Source organism: Pteronotus mesoamericanus, unplaced genomic scaffold, assembly GCF_021234165.1.
Source record: "Pteronotus mesoamericanus isolate MK-2021 breed Mesoamerican mustached bat unplaced genomic scaffold, CSHL_Meso_final contig_20, whole genome shotgun sequence".
Classification (NCBI taxonomy): Eukaryota; Metazoa; Chordata; class Mammalia; order Chiroptera; family Mormoopidae; genus Pteronotus; species Pteronotus mesoamericanus.
This window is the reverse complement of record NW_026555085.1, coordinates 68,886,433-68,904,516: the sequence shown is the minus strand read 5'-3', so window position 1 is coordinate 68,904,516 and position 18,084 is coordinate 68,886,433. Positions and strand designations below refer to the sequence as shown.

The window sequence follows — 18,084 nt, the reverse complement described above, 5'->3', positions numbered from 1 at the left end:
AATAAAAACCACAATGAGATATCATCTCACACCTGTCAGAATGTCTATCATCAATAAATCAACAAACGGCAATTTTGCTGGTGAGGATGTGGAGAAAGGGGAATCCTTTTGCACTGTTAGTGGGAATGCAGATTGGTTGCAGCCACTGTGGAAAGCAGAATGGAGGTACCTGAAAAAATTAAAAATGGATCTACTTTTTGACTCAGCTATCCCACTTCTGAGAATATATCCAAAAGAACCCAGAACACTAATTTGAAAGCACATAAGCATCCCTGTGTTCATTGGAGCATCATTTACAACTGCCAAGATATGGAAGTAGCCCGAGTGTCCATCAGCAGATGAATGTATAAAACATCTATGGGACATTTGCACAATGGAATACTACCCGGCTGTAAAAAGAAGGAAGTTTTACCCTTTGTGACAGTATGGATGGACTCAGAGAACATTATGCTAAGTGAAATAAACCAGTTAGAGAGAGACAAATATCGCGTGACTTCACTCATATGTGGAATCTAATGAACAAACTGAACTAACAAGGAAAAGAGAGACAGACTCAGAGAGAGAGAAGGCTGATGGGGGGGGGGGTTGTGTGTGTGTGTGTGTGTGTGTGTGTGTGTGTGTGTGAGATGGGGGAGGGGTTGAGATGGAGGGATTAAACAAAAAGGAAAAAGGACTCATAGACAACAGGATGGTGACTGTTGAGGGAAGGAGGGTATAAAGGGACTAAATAGTTATGGAAGAAAATACAATAAAAAAAATTTAAAAAAAACCTGATAACATGCTTTTGTGGAAAATGCTAATATAGGTTTTGATCCCAGTATCCAAACTCTCCGCTCTGCCACCTACTGGCTAACTGAACCCTGTACAACTCCTTAATCTCTAGCACTTCAGTTCTCTTACATAATGTAAGAGTGATAATATCTGTCACAAAAGGTTCCTGTGGGTCAATTGAGAAAAGCAAAGTCCCTGACACACAGAAGATATTCAATAAATGCAAGTCCAATCTGGAGACAAAGTTGAATCAGATCTAATTAGAGTGATAATCACAGAAAGATATGTAAGAAATGACCCACAGAAGACTCAAGTGCCTTATTAGGGCATCAGAGACAGACAACTTAACTTTTATACAAATGGACCTTACCTTGAAAAAATATAAACTAACATTTACCAATGTGAGAAATCAAGCTTTATGAGGGAAATCAACCAAAACCAGCGCTACAGACAAAAATGGGAAATATCCAAATAACTTATTTTTTTAACATCATAGTTGTAATCAACGGCAGTTCTCTACCATTTTTAACTCATTCTAAATATAAAATTCTGTATAAATATGAATATCCAAAAATGGTATTCTAAATGTATCTTATTAATATAAATTATTGCTGCTCTTTGCAAAATCAAGCATAGATTCTAATGCCACTTCATATCAACTCCACTAAGAAATTCTGTCTAAATACTAAACACAAGTAATGAAACTGCTATGAATTCAAAATTAAGAAGTCACATTATGTCAATGAAATTTTATATTGGGACACAATTTACTATACACACAATACTGAACTTAATTAAATTTGGAAAGAAAAAGATTCTTTGATAAGCATGCTGGTTCTAGTTAAAAAAAAAGGATAATACTAAATTTAAAATGTATTTTAAGGTTTTTGGTGCATAATCACAATACTCGAGTTCTTTATGTTATACTTAACAACTCAGAAATGATTTTTCCATTTGAAAGGCAGGAGTGAACTAAAGAGGAATTAAGATGGATCTTTAGCTCAAAGTTATTTTTTTAAAATATATTTTATTGATTATGCTGTCAGTTTTCCCAGTTTTTTCCCCTTTGCTTCTCCTCTTCCCAAGTACCCTCTATCCCGCCAGTAATCATCCATTTTAGTTCATGTCCATGGGTTGTGCATATAGATTCCTTGGCTTCTCCATTTCCTATACTATTCTTAACCTCCCCCTGCCTATTCTTTACCTACAAATAATGCTGCTTAATCCCTGCACCTTTCCCCCCCATTCTCCCACTTCCTCCACCCAGTTGATAATCCTCCAAATGATCTCCATATCAATGATTCTATCCTGTTCTGGTTGTTCTGGTTATTTGCTTAGCTTGTGTTTTTAGATTTAGTTGTTGATAGTTCTGAATTTGTTGGCATTTTAATGTTCTTAGTTTTGATCTTCTTTTTCTTAAATAAGTCCCTTTAACATCTTGTGTAATAATGGCTTGGTGATGAACTCCTTTAGCTTTACTTTGTCTAGGAAGCACTTTATCTGCCCTTCCATTCTAAATGATAGCTTTGCTGGATAGAGTAATCTAGATTGTAGGTCCTTGTTTTTCATCACTTTGATTACTTTTTTTGCCAGTCCCTTCTAGCCTGCAAAGTTTCTTTTGAGAAATCAGCTGATAGTCTTATGGGGACTCCTTTGTAGGTAACTATCTGCTTTTTTCTGGCTGCTTTTAATATTTTTTTAATCTTTAATCTTTGGCATTTTAATTATGATGTGTATTGCCATGTTCTTCTTTGGGTTCAACTTGTTTAAGACTCTCTCTGCTTCCTGGACTTGTATATCTATTTCTTTTGCCAAATTAGGAACGTTTTCTTTCACTACTTTTTCAAATAAGTTTTCAATTTCTTGCTCTTTCTCTTCTCTTTCTGGCATCCCTATGATTTGGATGTTGGTACATTTGGAGACATCTCAGAGGCTCTTTATACTATCCTTGTTTTTTTGAATTCTTTTTTCTTCTTGCTGTTCTGGTTGAATGCTTATTTCTTCTTTATGTTCCTAATCATTGATTTGAATCCCAGCTTCCTCCCCTCCATGCTGGTTCCCTGTAGATTTTTTTAATTTCACTTTGTGTAACCTTCATTTCTTCCTTTACATTGTTGCCATACTCAATGAGTTCTTCAAGCATCCTGATTACCAATGTTTTTAACTCTGCATTTGATAGGTTGGTTATCTCCATTTCATTTAGTTCTTTTTCTGGGGTTTTGTTCTGTTCTTTCATTTGGGCCATATATCTTTGTCTCCTCAATTTGGCAGCCTCCCTGTGTTTGTTTCTATGTATTAGGTAGAGGTGCTTTGTATCCCTGACTTAGTAGCGTGGCCTATTATAGAAAAAGCACCCATAAATTGTGTGGGATGGAGCCTTAGGTAATTGCCAGGGTAGGGCAACCGGCTGAAGCCCCATTTTGTGGCTCTGTGTAGGGGAGGGTTCAGAGAGGGACAATGCTGCTGCCTGGCTTCTGGAGGTCTGCCCATCACTTCTCCTGTTTCCAGTCATTTCACCCACTTCCCATATATGACTGGCACCCTTTCTGCTGTTTGCCAGGTGGTGAATCCTAGAGTGGGTAGGTTTGTACGTTCTAAGTCCATGCAGGCCCTTTAATGGGAATCTCCTGAAAATCTGGCAGGTTTTTTCTGCTGCTCCAACCCCTACTGGTTTTTATAGCCAGAAGTTATGGGGATTTATCTACCCAGTGCTGGAATCCTGGGCTGTGTGGTCTGGCCTGGGGCTGGGATGGCTTACTCCCAAGGCATCCCTCCCAATTTTTATCCACCATACATGAATGTGGGACTGTCCATTCTGCTGCCACCATTGCCGCCTCTCTGTGCCACACTGCATCCCCGCTACTCCGCCCCTCCTACCTGTCTGGATGGATGTGACTTCTTTAAATCCTTGGTTGCCAGACTTCCATGCAGCTTGAGTTTCTGATGGTTCTGGGTGTTGTTTGTTTTGAGATCTAGTTGTAATTTTCTCTATGGTTGTGCAAGGAGCGAAGTGTGTTTACCTTCTCACCCATCCTGACCAGAAGTCCTCAAAGCTGAGTTACTTTTAACATATTAAATCTAAAGAAATATTAGCATTGGAAGAGGCAGGTCAAAGGTTACCTAGGATATATTATAAAATAAATCAAATTATAAATTATTCATAAAGGCATGCTATCTTTTTAAAAAAACCATCAAACTCTGAAGTTGAAAATCATACATTAAGGTTTCCCCATTTAGGGGATCAAATGCTAGGGAGACTAAGATCCAGCATTATTTAAACAGAAAACTCTGGGGTGCATTTTAATTGTTAATATGAGTAAGTTAACAGCTGCATGAGCATCGCTCCTGAGAGTGAGTTTCTTGGTGATCTGCATTGCCACCTGCAAGGACTGTGCTTTGTATCCACTAGATCTTCATACCTCATAGGTAGGTGGCAGTTGTGGAGTTGTTCTGAAGCATGACAGTAAACTATCATGCTTAGAGATTCAAACAAAAATTGTCACCCCTAGGACATCCCCAATTAACACTTTATGTAACATCTCCTAACTCAGCAGAGAGTGATTGCATGTGAAAGCTGAACTTGTAAATAGTGTAGGAATTTGTTTAAATGGCTGAGAACCTGCTGGGTGGCCAAGATCCTTAAAGATTTTAGGCCAAGGAGACAAGAAGCTCTGTATTTTTAACTGGGCAAGTTACTATGGAAGGACAATGATGCCATTAAGCACCTGGTAGATAAAACTATGAATTCTTTAAGTAATGTAGTGGTTTATGTGTACTAGAAAATAGAATATAAAGCCCTTGTTCAAAATTTTTAAATGACTCTCAGTCTTTCTTGACCTGGCCTTGAGTGTCAGGAGTTTTCATAAACACCTGTTTTTGTGCATGAATTTCTCCTTTCAAACCTTCAGCAGGTATCTTACCACTAAACCACATTAGACTATTTACACAAACAGATCATTTTTAGCTGCTGGGCTCTAATAGCACCCACGAATGTTCTTTTAACACTTTTTCAAGGGGAATGAGGTATAGCTAGGTGGTGGAAGCTGTGGGTCTCCAAGTGCCCTAATTAAACTTCTGGGCACTTTTCCCATTTCCACTGCTAAAAGCCTGAAGGATCAGAAGAACAGGAAAATCAGTTTCCTGCTGGGGTGAGGAGATGAACACATTAGCTTGGTGGTGTTTTCCCTCAATGGGCTCTCTTACCAACAACTCTTCACTTCAGAAATTTTACTTGATCAAACATTAGGAAATGAGACATTCCTAACAGAGAAACTACTTTTCTCATCTGAAGAATGAAATGATTCATCTAAGTGACCTTTAATGTCCCTTACAGCTCTGAGTCTATAAAAGAACAATAATATTCTGAATCAAGAATTTTTGTACCTTACTGGAGAATGTTGCACTTAAAAAAAAAACTTTATAAGCAAACTAAAAAGACAAATGACAAACTGGGAAAAATATGTGTAAACCCTATCACAGAAAAGAGGTTCATGTTCCTAAGATACAGAATGTATAAGAAAAGTGGATTAGAAATATGATCTGAACTCAATGAGAAGATGCTCTACCACATGCTTAGCAAGAAGAATGAAATTATGGCTAGATAACAATTCCAATTTTTACCTCAAAAATGGGCAAAAATCTAACAACATATCCAATTGGGAAGACTACAGCAGAACACTGGCACATAATACTGGTGGAAATGCAAAATAATACAATGCTTATGGAGGAGAATTTAATGATACATAACAAAATTATATATGCATTTATCTTGAACTCAGGATTCCCGGTTTTAAGAATCTCTCCCAAAGACATTCAGGCAAAAATAAATATACACACAAAATTATTCACTGTAGTAGCTTAAGAGAGGAAATAACAGAGACAATCAACAACAGAGAAAAATGCTGAAAAAAACATGGTATACTGATGCAATGGAGTACCATGTAGCTGTACAATAAATGTGGACCATCCTATATAATGATCCCCAAGATCAATGGTTACATAAAAAGAAGCAGAACTAAGTGTGTATACTGTGATGACATTTAGCTAAGAAATTGGAAGTGATATGAATGAATATATATTTTTAAATATATAACCTATTTTTAAATTATAGAATAAACCTAAACAATTGTTTTTGAAAATGTTATTTTTAGAAGGAGGTAAAATACAGGGTGGATAGGGCAGTAGCAGAAGCCAGGTTTCTCTGACTGTCCCCTGGAGCTGGCTTGTACTGATCCTTGGGGGACGTTCAGGTGCTTTGTGAGCCGGCCATCTTGACCTTGGTAGCTTGAAACTGGCTGCGGTGGGGGTTCACAGGCATGTGCTGTAACTATGCTCTCTACTCCTATGTAAGACAAGTTTTCTGTAATAAAGTTAGGAACCATGTCAACAAAACAACACAATTTATGTAGCTAATGTTAATAAGCTGGTGCTAGAACACTAATATCAGGCCAAGACATTCCAGCTTAGGGATCTATCACAACCACCTGAAGGACTTCTTCAAAATGCAGTATGAACCACCGCTGGCTTAACCTCAAAGACTGAAGGAATTCTGTCATATCCTTCGGGACTAGTGCATGTAGGGAGAACAGTTGAGAACCACTGTTTAAACCTTCTAAGGGCTATACATTGTTCGTCTAGTTTTTATCTGCTTGCCGGACACATAAATAGTACTTAAGTAATAGTTGGTGAATTAATGAATGACCCTGGGACATGAAAATAAATAGGCAAGCTTAATAGCAGCTAAATGTTAGGTGTGCAAAAAACATCGTTCATATTTGATATTAAAAATCACTTAGGTTGCTGAGTTTACAGAGCAGGCTCTCTGTTTTTAAGTGGAATGGGTTTTTTATCTTAAAGCCACAGACTTAGTCACTTCAAACAGCTACAAGTAAACTCCCAGGATAAAAATAGTTTTAAATACACAATTGGGCGGGGTGTGGCTAAAAAATATTCTGATTCTACAATCTGTTTTGGACAAGACATTGCTTCTTATGTGACTAACAAAGCAAACAAGAAGTCAGATTCCCTGCGCTGAAATAAGTACACTATTTGCAAAAAGGGTTGAACATCCGAAGCTCATTCAACAAAGACACCACATTTTCCAAAGTTAAAGGGGACTATAGAATGACAAACACCCACATATATTTACATATCCCTAAAAGAAGGCATATGATCACCTGGTATGGATTTTGTCTCTAAGTACTAAGTGGAGCCAAGCCCACTGTCTGACCACAGGGAAGAGCAGAATACCTCAAGCACAAGAATAAACTTAAAAGCTGTGAGGAGCTTAAAAACCTCCTTTTCATTGTGTTGATGAAAAAACAGACACCTACAGAGGTTAAGGTAAAATGCCCTGAAAATAGTTACACAGCCACAGGTGAACAAGGAGTCGATGCAGGTGCACAATGCTAGGTATGAAGAGCTGAGAATAATCTCCTGAACTTTTGCAGGAATGGTGCTTAGAGGGTGTCAATCTCAATCATAAGGAAATAAGCGTATGTATAACCCTGCAGACACACAAAAATACTATAATATGTACTTCCAATAGCACCTTTCAAAACAAATTCTTCAGCCTAGCATTCAAGAGCATCCACAATGTTACCTCGCTGACTTTTCAAGATCTCGTCCAAATGAGCCACAAGCAGAGGAAAGGCAGCTGCTTTCTCTCACTTATCTTCTGTGGCCTCTTACAGATGCAGCAGAGTACAAATAATCGTCACAAAAGTTGCCATAGATAATTTCCAAATGATAAAAGGTGATTGGAATATCAACTTTCCAATTCTCCTCTTAATCTGAACTGATATACAGCCACATTTCATGTGTACCAATGAGTATTACAGAGACACATATGATAATATAGGTTTTTAACATAGTAATCAACAAAAGGTTTAAAAGTGACCAGAGAAAGGGAGGCAGTGAGATGAGTTACCATTTACATCTCTACAAGGTGCTATACAGGCTTTGTTTAAAACACATACAGAAAATTATATGCAGGGAAGGATAAAGGGAATAAACTAAGAACAAGCCTTTATTCTGTCCACTGGTCAAATGTTCAATTATTTCTATTGCTGACCAATCCTGAATCCCTATCACTTTACTTCTATAGAGATTAAAAAAAAAATGTCTAGGTGTATCTATGTCTATGCATGAAATGCTCCTTCTCACCTACTTCACCTGTACAGTTGATCTGATTTAGCTCCAATCAGATGAAATTAAATACGATACAAAATTTAGCCTCTCACTTTTCTATCTTTATTAGAGTCTTCAGGATCCCTAAAACAGATTTTAAGAGTCCCCTAGTTGTTAAAGAGAATACTAATTATTTAAAATGACAATGATAATGTTTACTGTCATCTCTCCAAAAAACCCCACAAAAAACCAAAAACTACAAACAAAAACAAAACAAAACTATTTCTAATTGGGTTGCTTTAAGATCTCTGACAGAAATTAAAATGTAATTTTAATGATATTTTTATAAAGCTGAAAACAAAGATTGAAGAATTTTTTTTTCCTTTTGAAGTGAATACAGCAACCTTATTTAAGTAGACATGATAAGACATTATCAATTAAGGGTTTTTGCAATCTCTACTGTAAGTCTAAAGTAAGATCCAAAATGAAGCAACTTAATCTGAAGTCATTCTCTGAACATACTGCTGTGAATAAACTAAATCCTTCAGGGTAATTATATTGCTAATTCGACTATCAAATTTATGGATGTCTTGCCCCTGTCTGAAAAATTTAAAATATTTAATATGTAAAACTTGAACTATTCATGCTATCATATTTAAAATTTCTCTTAAAAACTTCTGAAGACTTACACTAAAATCCTGAAATACAAAATAGCATACCTACATTTTCAACACTATGTTACTCTCAAGCCTAAAAATAAGTAAGAATTGGGGTAAGCTATTTTCATAAAAATTTAGGAACATTAATGGACACACTGATGGCTTTATGCAATAACTGAAGAATTTAGGTGCTGGTTTAAATCCACACTCCCCTCCAAAAGACTTCTTCCCTTATTATATACTACCAACTATTTTCAACCAAATAACACAAGAATGTGCTTTTCAAAAATATAAAGGGGATAGTATCATCCCATCATGAACAAACCTAAACATCTGAGTAATAACTTCTAAAATAAAATCACAGAAAAGATGGTGTATAGTTAAAACTATTAATATATATTTAAGACAAAGAGTTTATTTTTCAATAAGAAAACAGGGAAAAAAGAGAGCCCAACCTGATCTTGTATGTCTGCCCAATAGAACTTTCCACCATAATTAGTGCTTTCCACCTCTGGGGGTGGAGCTGGAGCTCAGGGTGATCTCATGTAGTAGGAGGAAAACAGTATAAATACTGCCCAACAGCTCTGGAGGGAGCATCTTCTGCATTGTCCACGTGGGAGCAGGAGGGCTCAGGAAGCAGCCAAGAGGCCATCTCCAGGAAACTCCAGCGCTCAGGTAAGTCTATAACTCAATGCTCACAGGTGGTCTTCCACGTCAGCTTGTTTGGAAACAAGCTGCCATTAATTAACTACTTGGATTTTGTGATTAAAAAAAAAGTCTTTCCACTAAAACACACTCAGAAAGTTTAATTTGTTTTAGATTCTATAAAAGAGAGTCCTAATGAACCAGATTTGCTAAAAGATGCCCTAATCTAAATTTCAGTGTTATTTTGAAACTACTGGATATTTCTATGTCAAAGAGCCTAAATTATTTAATAGAGACATTCAATTACTGGGTTTTGTTTTTTTTTTTTTACTTCATTTTTACTTGGTCACTTAAATGTGGTTTCCCAAAACATATATTCATGTAATTAAAAATAACTCATTAATTAGAAAGTGTATTCAAAATACATAGGATAAGATAAAAAAGTAAGTGTATAAGGAATTCATTTGCACAACATTAGAAAAATAAAATAGGTCAATAACAAAGTTGAATAAAATTATTTTTTTCTGTTTTTCAGAATCCATCTGCGAACATGCCAGAAATAGCCCTTTTGCTGCTAATGTCCTTGAACTTGGTTCATGGAGCGTTTTATGCTGAGAGATACCAAACACCTACGGGTGTAAAAGGCCCACTACCCAACACCAAGACACAGTTCTTCATTCCCTATGCCATAAAGAGTAAAGGTAAACTGAACTGTATATATTGCTCAATTAACTAGTTGTTGCTTTCTACAATCTTAATGATCTCTTTAACAAAATGTTATTGACTTTGTTGGTGTTAAACTATTTTCAAACTCTGGAATTAGCCCAAAATGAATAATGGGAAAAGGTAGGCCTATTCAAGAACGTTAATATTCTTTGCATAATAAGAATAGTAGAAAAATACACCTGAACTCTTTTATCTGTAGAAATTTTTCCCCTCAAATGATGTTTTTGCATAAACTACTTATAATCTAGAAATACTAATCTAATCTAAATTAATCAAGGTGAAAATGGTTAAACTAAAATAACTGACAACTGCACAAAAAATGTAGGAGGTTTATATTTATGAAGCCTTAAACATATTTAATTTTAAAATCTACTCTACCAATGCAAATATATAAACAAAAGGGGTCATAATAATCAAATAAAATATGCTGCTCTCAGAAATTTACAGTGATTCTCATAATTTCTTATACATTTTTGTATAGTTTAGTAGTATGCGACCAAGTAAGTTATTCATCTTCTTTGTGCCTTAGTTTCCTTTTTTGTAAAAGGAGAAGAAGCTATTTCAAAGGGCCATTATAATGTATAAATGAGTTAATATCTGTAATGTGCTTAAGTGTTGGCTATTACTATCCCTCCTTCCCCCCTCCCTCTGCCACAGTACAGGTGACGTGGAATTAGATTTTTTTAAATTTCTTCAACCTATTCTTCTTCTGTTCAGCTTTCTCAGCTCCCATTAAGGGTACTGAGAAAACTTGAAGTAAAGTGCTAACAGATCCTTAAAGAGCAGTAATTGGGGTTCATATTTGCTAATTCCATTTAATACAATAACATCCGACAGACCCTACCTATAAAGCAGCCACTGAATTGAACAGAATAATCTGAACTGACTGTAGGATTCAAATTTTCTTTCCATAGTATTTTTTTATTTCAGTTATATATTTTACCTGGTAAATAAAGCTAAGGATATTTGCCATTCATTTTAAAAATTATGCTTTTGGAGACAACAATTTTGAGCAAATTAAACTTAAAAGGGTTGTCTTTTTAAGAATAAAGTTGAAATTTAAAATATTTCATGAAAGGTAGCTTAGTGTTTAAAAACCAAGGCACAAATGCACAACAGATACTGCTGAATGTCTCAAACTAAAAATAAGAAAAAGAGGTAAGTTAGGAAAGTAAGAATAAAAGATCAGGAAGCCTGCTACTTGAAGCAACAAATGGCATTTTCAAATGGTAAGACAAGCAGCCCTGGGTTATACTCTCTCTGATTGCAAATTCAGTCTTTTTTAGTTCACTAAGATCATAAGAAACAGTCTTAAATTAAAAATAAAATGCACTACTTTTAGGAGGTTAAAAATATTTTTATCTTCCCACCTTAATTTACCGCATCACCTTGGCTATTTTTGCAGAATAAAAATATCTCTACTTGATCATACAAGGTAGAAACTCAAATATATTATCATCCCACTGGCAGGCACTGTACACTGAATGAAGACAAAAGCCCATAATTTATACAAATAAGACATTAAGTTGATAACAGAGATACACAGTGCACGTCTGCTCAGCTCAGGCGAAGGGAGAAATCGGCCCCAACACACTACATTATGCTGCAGAGGACTGCACAGCTGGTGGGCATGCGAATGCCACATTCTGACATAACCGACCACTCCTTCGGTTTGTGGGCACTTAAGAAACGTCTCTACTGGGTAATTGTTTTCCATTGAGGATGGTACCATCCAAATCTTGAATGTATTCAAATGGCCAGTTATAACACAAAGAGGGGCTGTCCTCGAAGGACACAGCAGAAGTCACATTCTTGTGACGAGGTGCAGGACACATTATTGCATTTATGTGCACATTTTATGTGTATTGTAGCACATTCCAAGTGGTAGACATCACCCTGTCCTTACCGCTCTGGTCTTGAATTGTGTCTCATGTAGTCATTTTCAATAAGACATGTCTATTTTCCATTTTAACAGTTAAACAGATTTTCAAAAAGACTAAGACTTTTTTTTTAGTTTGAATATAATCTAAATAATATTCTGAAGCAAACCCTAACCTAACATAGTTTGCATTTTTTAAAATGTGCTATTTTATTCCAAACTATTAAGAAATCCTTTATTCATTTATTCTATTTGCAATGTATCTACAGCTATTTATAGAGCAATATCATATATATTTATGCTAAAATCAATCTCAAGATCTGTGTTAACTTATGGAAATCTTTTCCACAGGCTGACTTTTCTCATAGACCTTTTTTTTCTGATATCCCTTTCTGAAAACCCAAGGGTATATAAATCTCCATATACTTAAATGTTTGAAAAATAAAATGTAACTCTAATTAGTACAAAATGTAAAGATATCCAAGTCCAAAATGATTTTCCTGTTTCAGCATATCTATCTTCATGATTTTGCTCTGTATTGTATATTCCATTTGTCACCATATGTTTTTCAAATATCAGGAATATCTCTTCTCAAGAGAATAATATTACTGTTGGCTGACTACTTCTTACATACCAGTTAATATGAAATATTTTAAAAACACAATGTGATAATAATAAAGGGAACTATACCCAGCAAAATGTTTTCAAAGGCAATTTGTAATTTCAACTTCTAATTCAATTTATAATTTCAATTCATTTAATTTCCAAGTTAGTATTCACTTTGATTTTTAAAGCCAATAAAGGTTTAATTAAAGAGTTTAATTATTCATTTTTGTATAAAAAAGATGTGGCTCAAAAGTCATAGCTATAAGGCACTCTCAGGGTTTTGACCAAACTACCCAACTACTATGACATCTACTAAATCTACAGTTACCATGACCCATGTTCCAATAGTAGAAGGATCTACATAGTATATGGAGGCATTCTAATTACGTTTCTGAAAATTTATTAAATGGAAAAATTATTTTAATGTAAATTATGCAACCAGATACTTAAAATCATATGTGATTTTACTACCATCTTCTCTAGCTGTTAAAGAATTTCTCTGAGAACATTTTCGGTAGACGCTTGTGATAATTACTGCCTGAAGATTCTTTGAGGGGTAATACTTTCCTAATGATGTATCCTAATGCCAGCAATGCTCTGTTCTATCCCACCTCTGAGTGGCTAAAACAGACCTTGGTACACTCGTAAAGCACTCACTGCACACACACTTCTTATTCCCTTTGTGACTGAGCCTCTTGCAGGATGCATCCTTTGCTCCCCCTGCACTTGAGGCTCAATAGCACTTTTCACATCACAAGCAATGAATAAGTGATTCTTGAGTTTATATTTATTATATTAGTAGAAGTAATTAGCTCAAATAAACTCAAGCTCTATGAAAGCAACAATGTTTATTTGCATTTATCAAGAAAAACTTGAGGCAAGCACTTTCATATTATTTTATGTACCTCTCCCATTACGACTAATTTTTTAATTCTCTGTTTGAATTTTAAGTCAATAATGGAGAATGTAAGAGTTCACAGTGCGTACTGAAGTTAAAAAAAAAATCAACCTAAATCTGAACTGTGTTCAGCAGGGCCATAGCCAATGTAAATTAGAATTAAGGACATTTCTCATTTATGTCTTATAGAATAGCTTTTGTAAAGGAATATTGCTACAGTTCTTAAATATTTTCCCATTTATTCTGTGCTTATCTTTTTCTTCCTTTTCTGTAAGATACCTTTTTTCTCCTTTCTCCCTAGGTAGATGATTTTCCCAAAATAAATGTAATATATTTGCTTCCACTGCACTCTTTCTCTAGATGAATTCTTCAATCCCAGCTTATTTTCATGGATGATGAGCATGTAATGAAAGTATTACGGTGGCCGTCATCTTGTGAAACCGTATTTTCTAGCAATGTTTTTTAAAACAGTAAAAAACATGTTGTCTGAAACCATTTAAGACTGGTCTGCCAAAATGGACAGATAGACGCTGCAACACTGCAATGTTCTGACCTGATTTATATTTCAAGAAGCAATAATTACCCTTAACGTTACTAAAGATCCCCCTCTCTGGGCGTGTGTTTTGGACATGTCTTTTAGGTATACCAGTAAGAGGAGAGCAAGGTATTCCCGGCCCACCAGGCCCCGCTGGCCCTCGAGGGCACCCAGGTCCCTCTGGACCACCAGGAAAACCAGGCTATGGAAGTCCTGGACCCCAAGGAGAGCCAGGGCTGCCGGGCCCACCGGGACCATCAGGCACCGGGAAGCCAGGCTTGCCAGGACTGCCAGGAAAACCAGGGGAGAGAGGACCATATGGACCAAAAGGAGACATTGGACCCGCTGGTTTACCAGGACCACGGGGCCCACCAGGACCACCTGGAATTCCCGGCCCAGCTGGAATTTCTGTTTCAGGAAAACCTGGACAACAGGGACCCCCGGGAGCCCCTGGGCCCAGAGGCTTTCCTGGAGAAAAGGGCGTACCAGGAGTCCCTGGTGTGAACGGACAGAAAGGGGAACCTGGATATGGTGCTCCCGGCCGCCCGGGTGAGAGGGGCCTTCCGGGTCCTCAGGGTCCCATGGGACCACCTGGCCCTCCTGGAATGGGAAAAAGAGGTGAAAATGGATTTCCAGGACAGCCAGGTATCAAAGGTGACAGGGGCTTTCCAGGAGAAAGGGGACCAGCTGGCCCACCAGGCCCCCAAGGTCCTCCTGGGGAACGAGGACCAGAAGGCGCTGGGAAGCCAGGAGCAATTGGAGCCCCAGGCCAGCCAGGGGCTCCAGGAACCAAAGGTCACCCTGGGGCTCCAGGAGTAGCTGGGCCCCCAGGGCCTCCTGGCTTTGGGAAACCAGGCATGCCAGGCCTGAAGGGACAAAGAGGACCTGCTGGCCTTCCAGGGGCTCCAGGTGCCAAAGGGGAACAAGGCCCAGCAGGCCGTCCTGGGGAACCAGGTCTGACTGGACCCCCTGGAAATATGGGACCCCAAGGACCAAAGGGCATCCCAGGCAACCATGGAGTCCCAGGCCCTAAAGGTGAGGCGGGGCCAGTCGGGCCTGCAGGACAGCCTGGTGCTAAGGGAGAAAGGGGTTCCTCTGGTTTGGATGGAAAACCAGGGTACCCGGGAGAACCAGGTCTCAATGGTCCTAAGGGACACCCAGGGTTACCAGGTCCAAAAGGTGACCGTGGAGTGGAAGGACCTCCTGGTCTCCCAGGCCCTGCAGGCCCAGCAGGAGTTAAGGGAATGCCTGGACACAATGGTGAGGCAGGTCCAAGAGGTGCCCCTGGGATACCAGGTACCAGAGGCCCCATTGGGCCACCAGGCATTCCAGGATTCCCTGGACCTAAAGGGGATCCAGGAACCCCAGGTCTTCCGGGCCCAGCTGGCATAGCAACTAAGGGCCTCAATGGACCCACTGGGCCACCAGGGCCCCCGGGTCCGAGAGGCCACGCTGGAGAGCCTGGCCTTCCAGGGCCCCCAGGCCCCCCAGGTCCCCCGGGCCAAGGAGTCCTTCCAGACAGCTCTATAAAGGCAGGCCAAAGGCCTCTTGTTAGTGCCAACCTGGGTGTAACGGGAATGCCAGTGTCTGCTTTCACTGTTATTCTCTCCAAAGCTTACCCAGCTATAGGTACTCCCATCCCCTTTGATAAGATTTTGTATAACAGGCAACAGCATTATGACCCAAGAACTGGAATCTTTACCTGCAGGATACCTGGAATATACTATTTCTCCTACCATGTGCATGTCAAAGGGACCCATGTGTGGGTAGGTCTGTATAAGAATGGCACCCCTGTAATGTACACATACGATGAATATGCCAAGGGCTACCTGGATCAGGCTTCGGGCAGTGCCATTATCGATCTCGCAGAAAATGACCAGGTGTGGCTCCAACTGCCCAACGCTGAGTCCAATGGCCTGTACTCCTCTGAGTATGTCCACTCCTCTTTCTCAGGATTCTTAGTGGCTCCAATGTGAGCACGTTCCCACAAAGCTAATATAAATCTGCTTGAAAAGGCATCGCCCAACTTCACCCCACCCCACAAAATGCATATGGAGGTAGGCTGAAAAAGATATCGCTCATTTTAACTTTCCAAAATACAGATTTGAGCTTTCAGACCAACTTTCCCTCTGAAAAAGGGAGCAGCAATGCTAAGAAAATATGTGAAGACCTTCTCAAATTCCTAATCAGCAGTCCTAAGACTCTTTACTATTTTCTGTGAAGTCCTTCAGTATTTAAAGATTTCACCATAAAACTCCTACTAAGCTAAAATATAAAAGGATCACAAAAACCCCTGATCTCTGATGCTATGTTCTGTTAAATTTGACTTCAGAATCTCAGCATTTGCCTGGTCTCTAACGATTATCAGAACTTCTAGGAAACATTAAGGAGGTATCATATCTTTATAAAACTTAAATACTTGAATATTCAAATTTAAAAGACATTGTATACCATAGGATTTTTCAGATGGTGCATTACGCAAGGCTTATATGGCCACTTGCATCAATATCTATTCAAATATAGAGGTGCATATAGACTTTTTACAACTCTCATAAAAAATAAAAATATTATGTTAAAATTAACCTGAAATACAACCAAGGTGCTTTAGTCATGAACCTTTTCAAACTTTTCTGTGATTGCAGAAAAGCTTTCTATATATCCTTCACAACTTGGAAGTAGGTGCCTTACTTATTGTGTGTATGTAACACAAGTGTGATTAAGTTGATTTAATTCCTTTGAGTTTTATGTCATATCACTTTGTGGGTTTACAGTATGTACCTGTGCCTCCCATTCCAGTGAAATAATAACTAATGTCAAGGGTTTCAAAATTTGCCTAGAAATGAAAAGACATTATTTATTTATGCTCTGTACTGTATTTTTATATTGCTGTTTAAAATGTATAAGCTGTGCCTCACTTATTAAAGCACGAAATGTTTTTTCCTACTTATTTTCAATGCAATAAAACAACATCAAATAGATTTTTATGTGAAATTTATTTGACAGTAACAATTTGCAGTTCTCAACCATTCTTTTAAGGCTTTTCATTTTACAAAGCTAATAAAAAGTAGAACAATAACGTGGTGGGTGGCTTTACAGTTGGCATGGAAACACGTGCCTCTCCATTGGAGATGCGCATTCCCACACACCCAGGCGCTCAGTGTGGCCTGTGAAAAGGCACCTTCCTAACATGTGACCTAGGAGCCAGGGTGAAGGGCTGGTGGCTGGGAGAGAATATCACTGCACCCCACAGCAGAGATTTTCTTCTGGGAGTGAAAGGAGCAGGTGGCGGAGGCGTATGTAATTTGAATGAATATTCTTCAGTGGCTATTTGCTACCTTGATATGTGTTTTAGTCATAATATTTAGGATCATTTTGTCGGTTTAAATTACATTGAAAGGATGGCAAGCAATTTTTAAGTCAGTTAAAAAGCAACATTTTGCTAAGCTGAAAAATACTGCTCCTGAGCATCTACTAGCCCACTGGCTGAATCAGGATTGTCTCTGGTTGAGGTCACTGGGGTAACATCCTACAAAGGCATCTTTTATTCCTTAGAGGTAATCTGTGTAACCCAAGAAACCTGTGACTAGAACCATGAAACTCTAGGCTCGGGTTGGTGATATCTCTGTCCCCATTGTAGGTCAGCCAGTCCTGTCTTTTAAGCAAAAAGAATAGAATTTCCACTTTTTCCAATTGTCTATGTCACCGACCGCTATTCCTGAGCTAGGAAAGAGCAAAACCAGAACTCCAGTTCTGGGGAACAGACAAAATGACCCTATGGACCGGTAGACAAAAGACGGCCCCGCTCAGAACATGTGCAATTGTGGCCATGAAGCAGACGAACAAAAGAATCTCTTAAAATGTAAATGGTACCAACTTTATAGTGATATTTAGGATCAAATTAAGTTCCAGTTAAGGAATGTAGTAGATATATACATAATGGCTACATAGTTCACCAAACACACAGTACTTAACAAACATCTATTAGAAAATCTTTACGTTACTCACCTTTAAAAGCTGACATTCTATAATTGTGTTGTATGCCAGCAACTATATCCTTCCAAAAATCAAATGTTTTCTGACCGTTGTGATGCTAAAAAGTAAAATAAATTTCCAAATGTAACACACGCAATAATTCTGTGTTTAAGCATAATAGAAAATACTTGGCAAATAATAAAAATATTACCATATTCTAAAATAGGGACTCATGTTTTAGAAAACTTAATGGGTTAATAAAATT

General features: G+C 38.0%; 2 protein-coding genes across 2 annotated transcripts in view; one reads left to right on the top strand and one right to left on the bottom strand.

Moving 5' to 3' along the window:
* Nucleotides 1-18,084, bottom strand: part of NT5DC1 (5'-nucleotidase domain containing 1) — a 118,260-nt gene that overhangs the window by 85,700 nt on the left and 14,476 nt on the right. The window contains exon 6 of the mRNA XM_054569852.1: nt 17,853-17,937. Within this exon, the coding sequence (XP_054425827.1) occupies nt 17,853-17,937 (85 nt within the window). The remainder of the gene's footprint in view (nt 1-17,852; nt 17,938-18,084) is intronic.
* Nucleotides 9,158-16,295, top strand: COL10A1 (collagen type X alpha 1 chain). Its single transcript, XM_054569851.1, has 3 exons — nt 9,158-9,233; nt 9,739-9,904; nt 13,953-16,295. The coding sequence occupies exons 2-3, from the start codon at nt 9,754-9,756 to the stop codon at nt 15,821-15,823; spliced, it is 2,022 nt and encodes a 673-aa protein (XP_054425826.1). The 5' UTR covers nt 9,158-9,233; nt 9,739-9,753; the 3' UTR covers nt 15,824-16,295.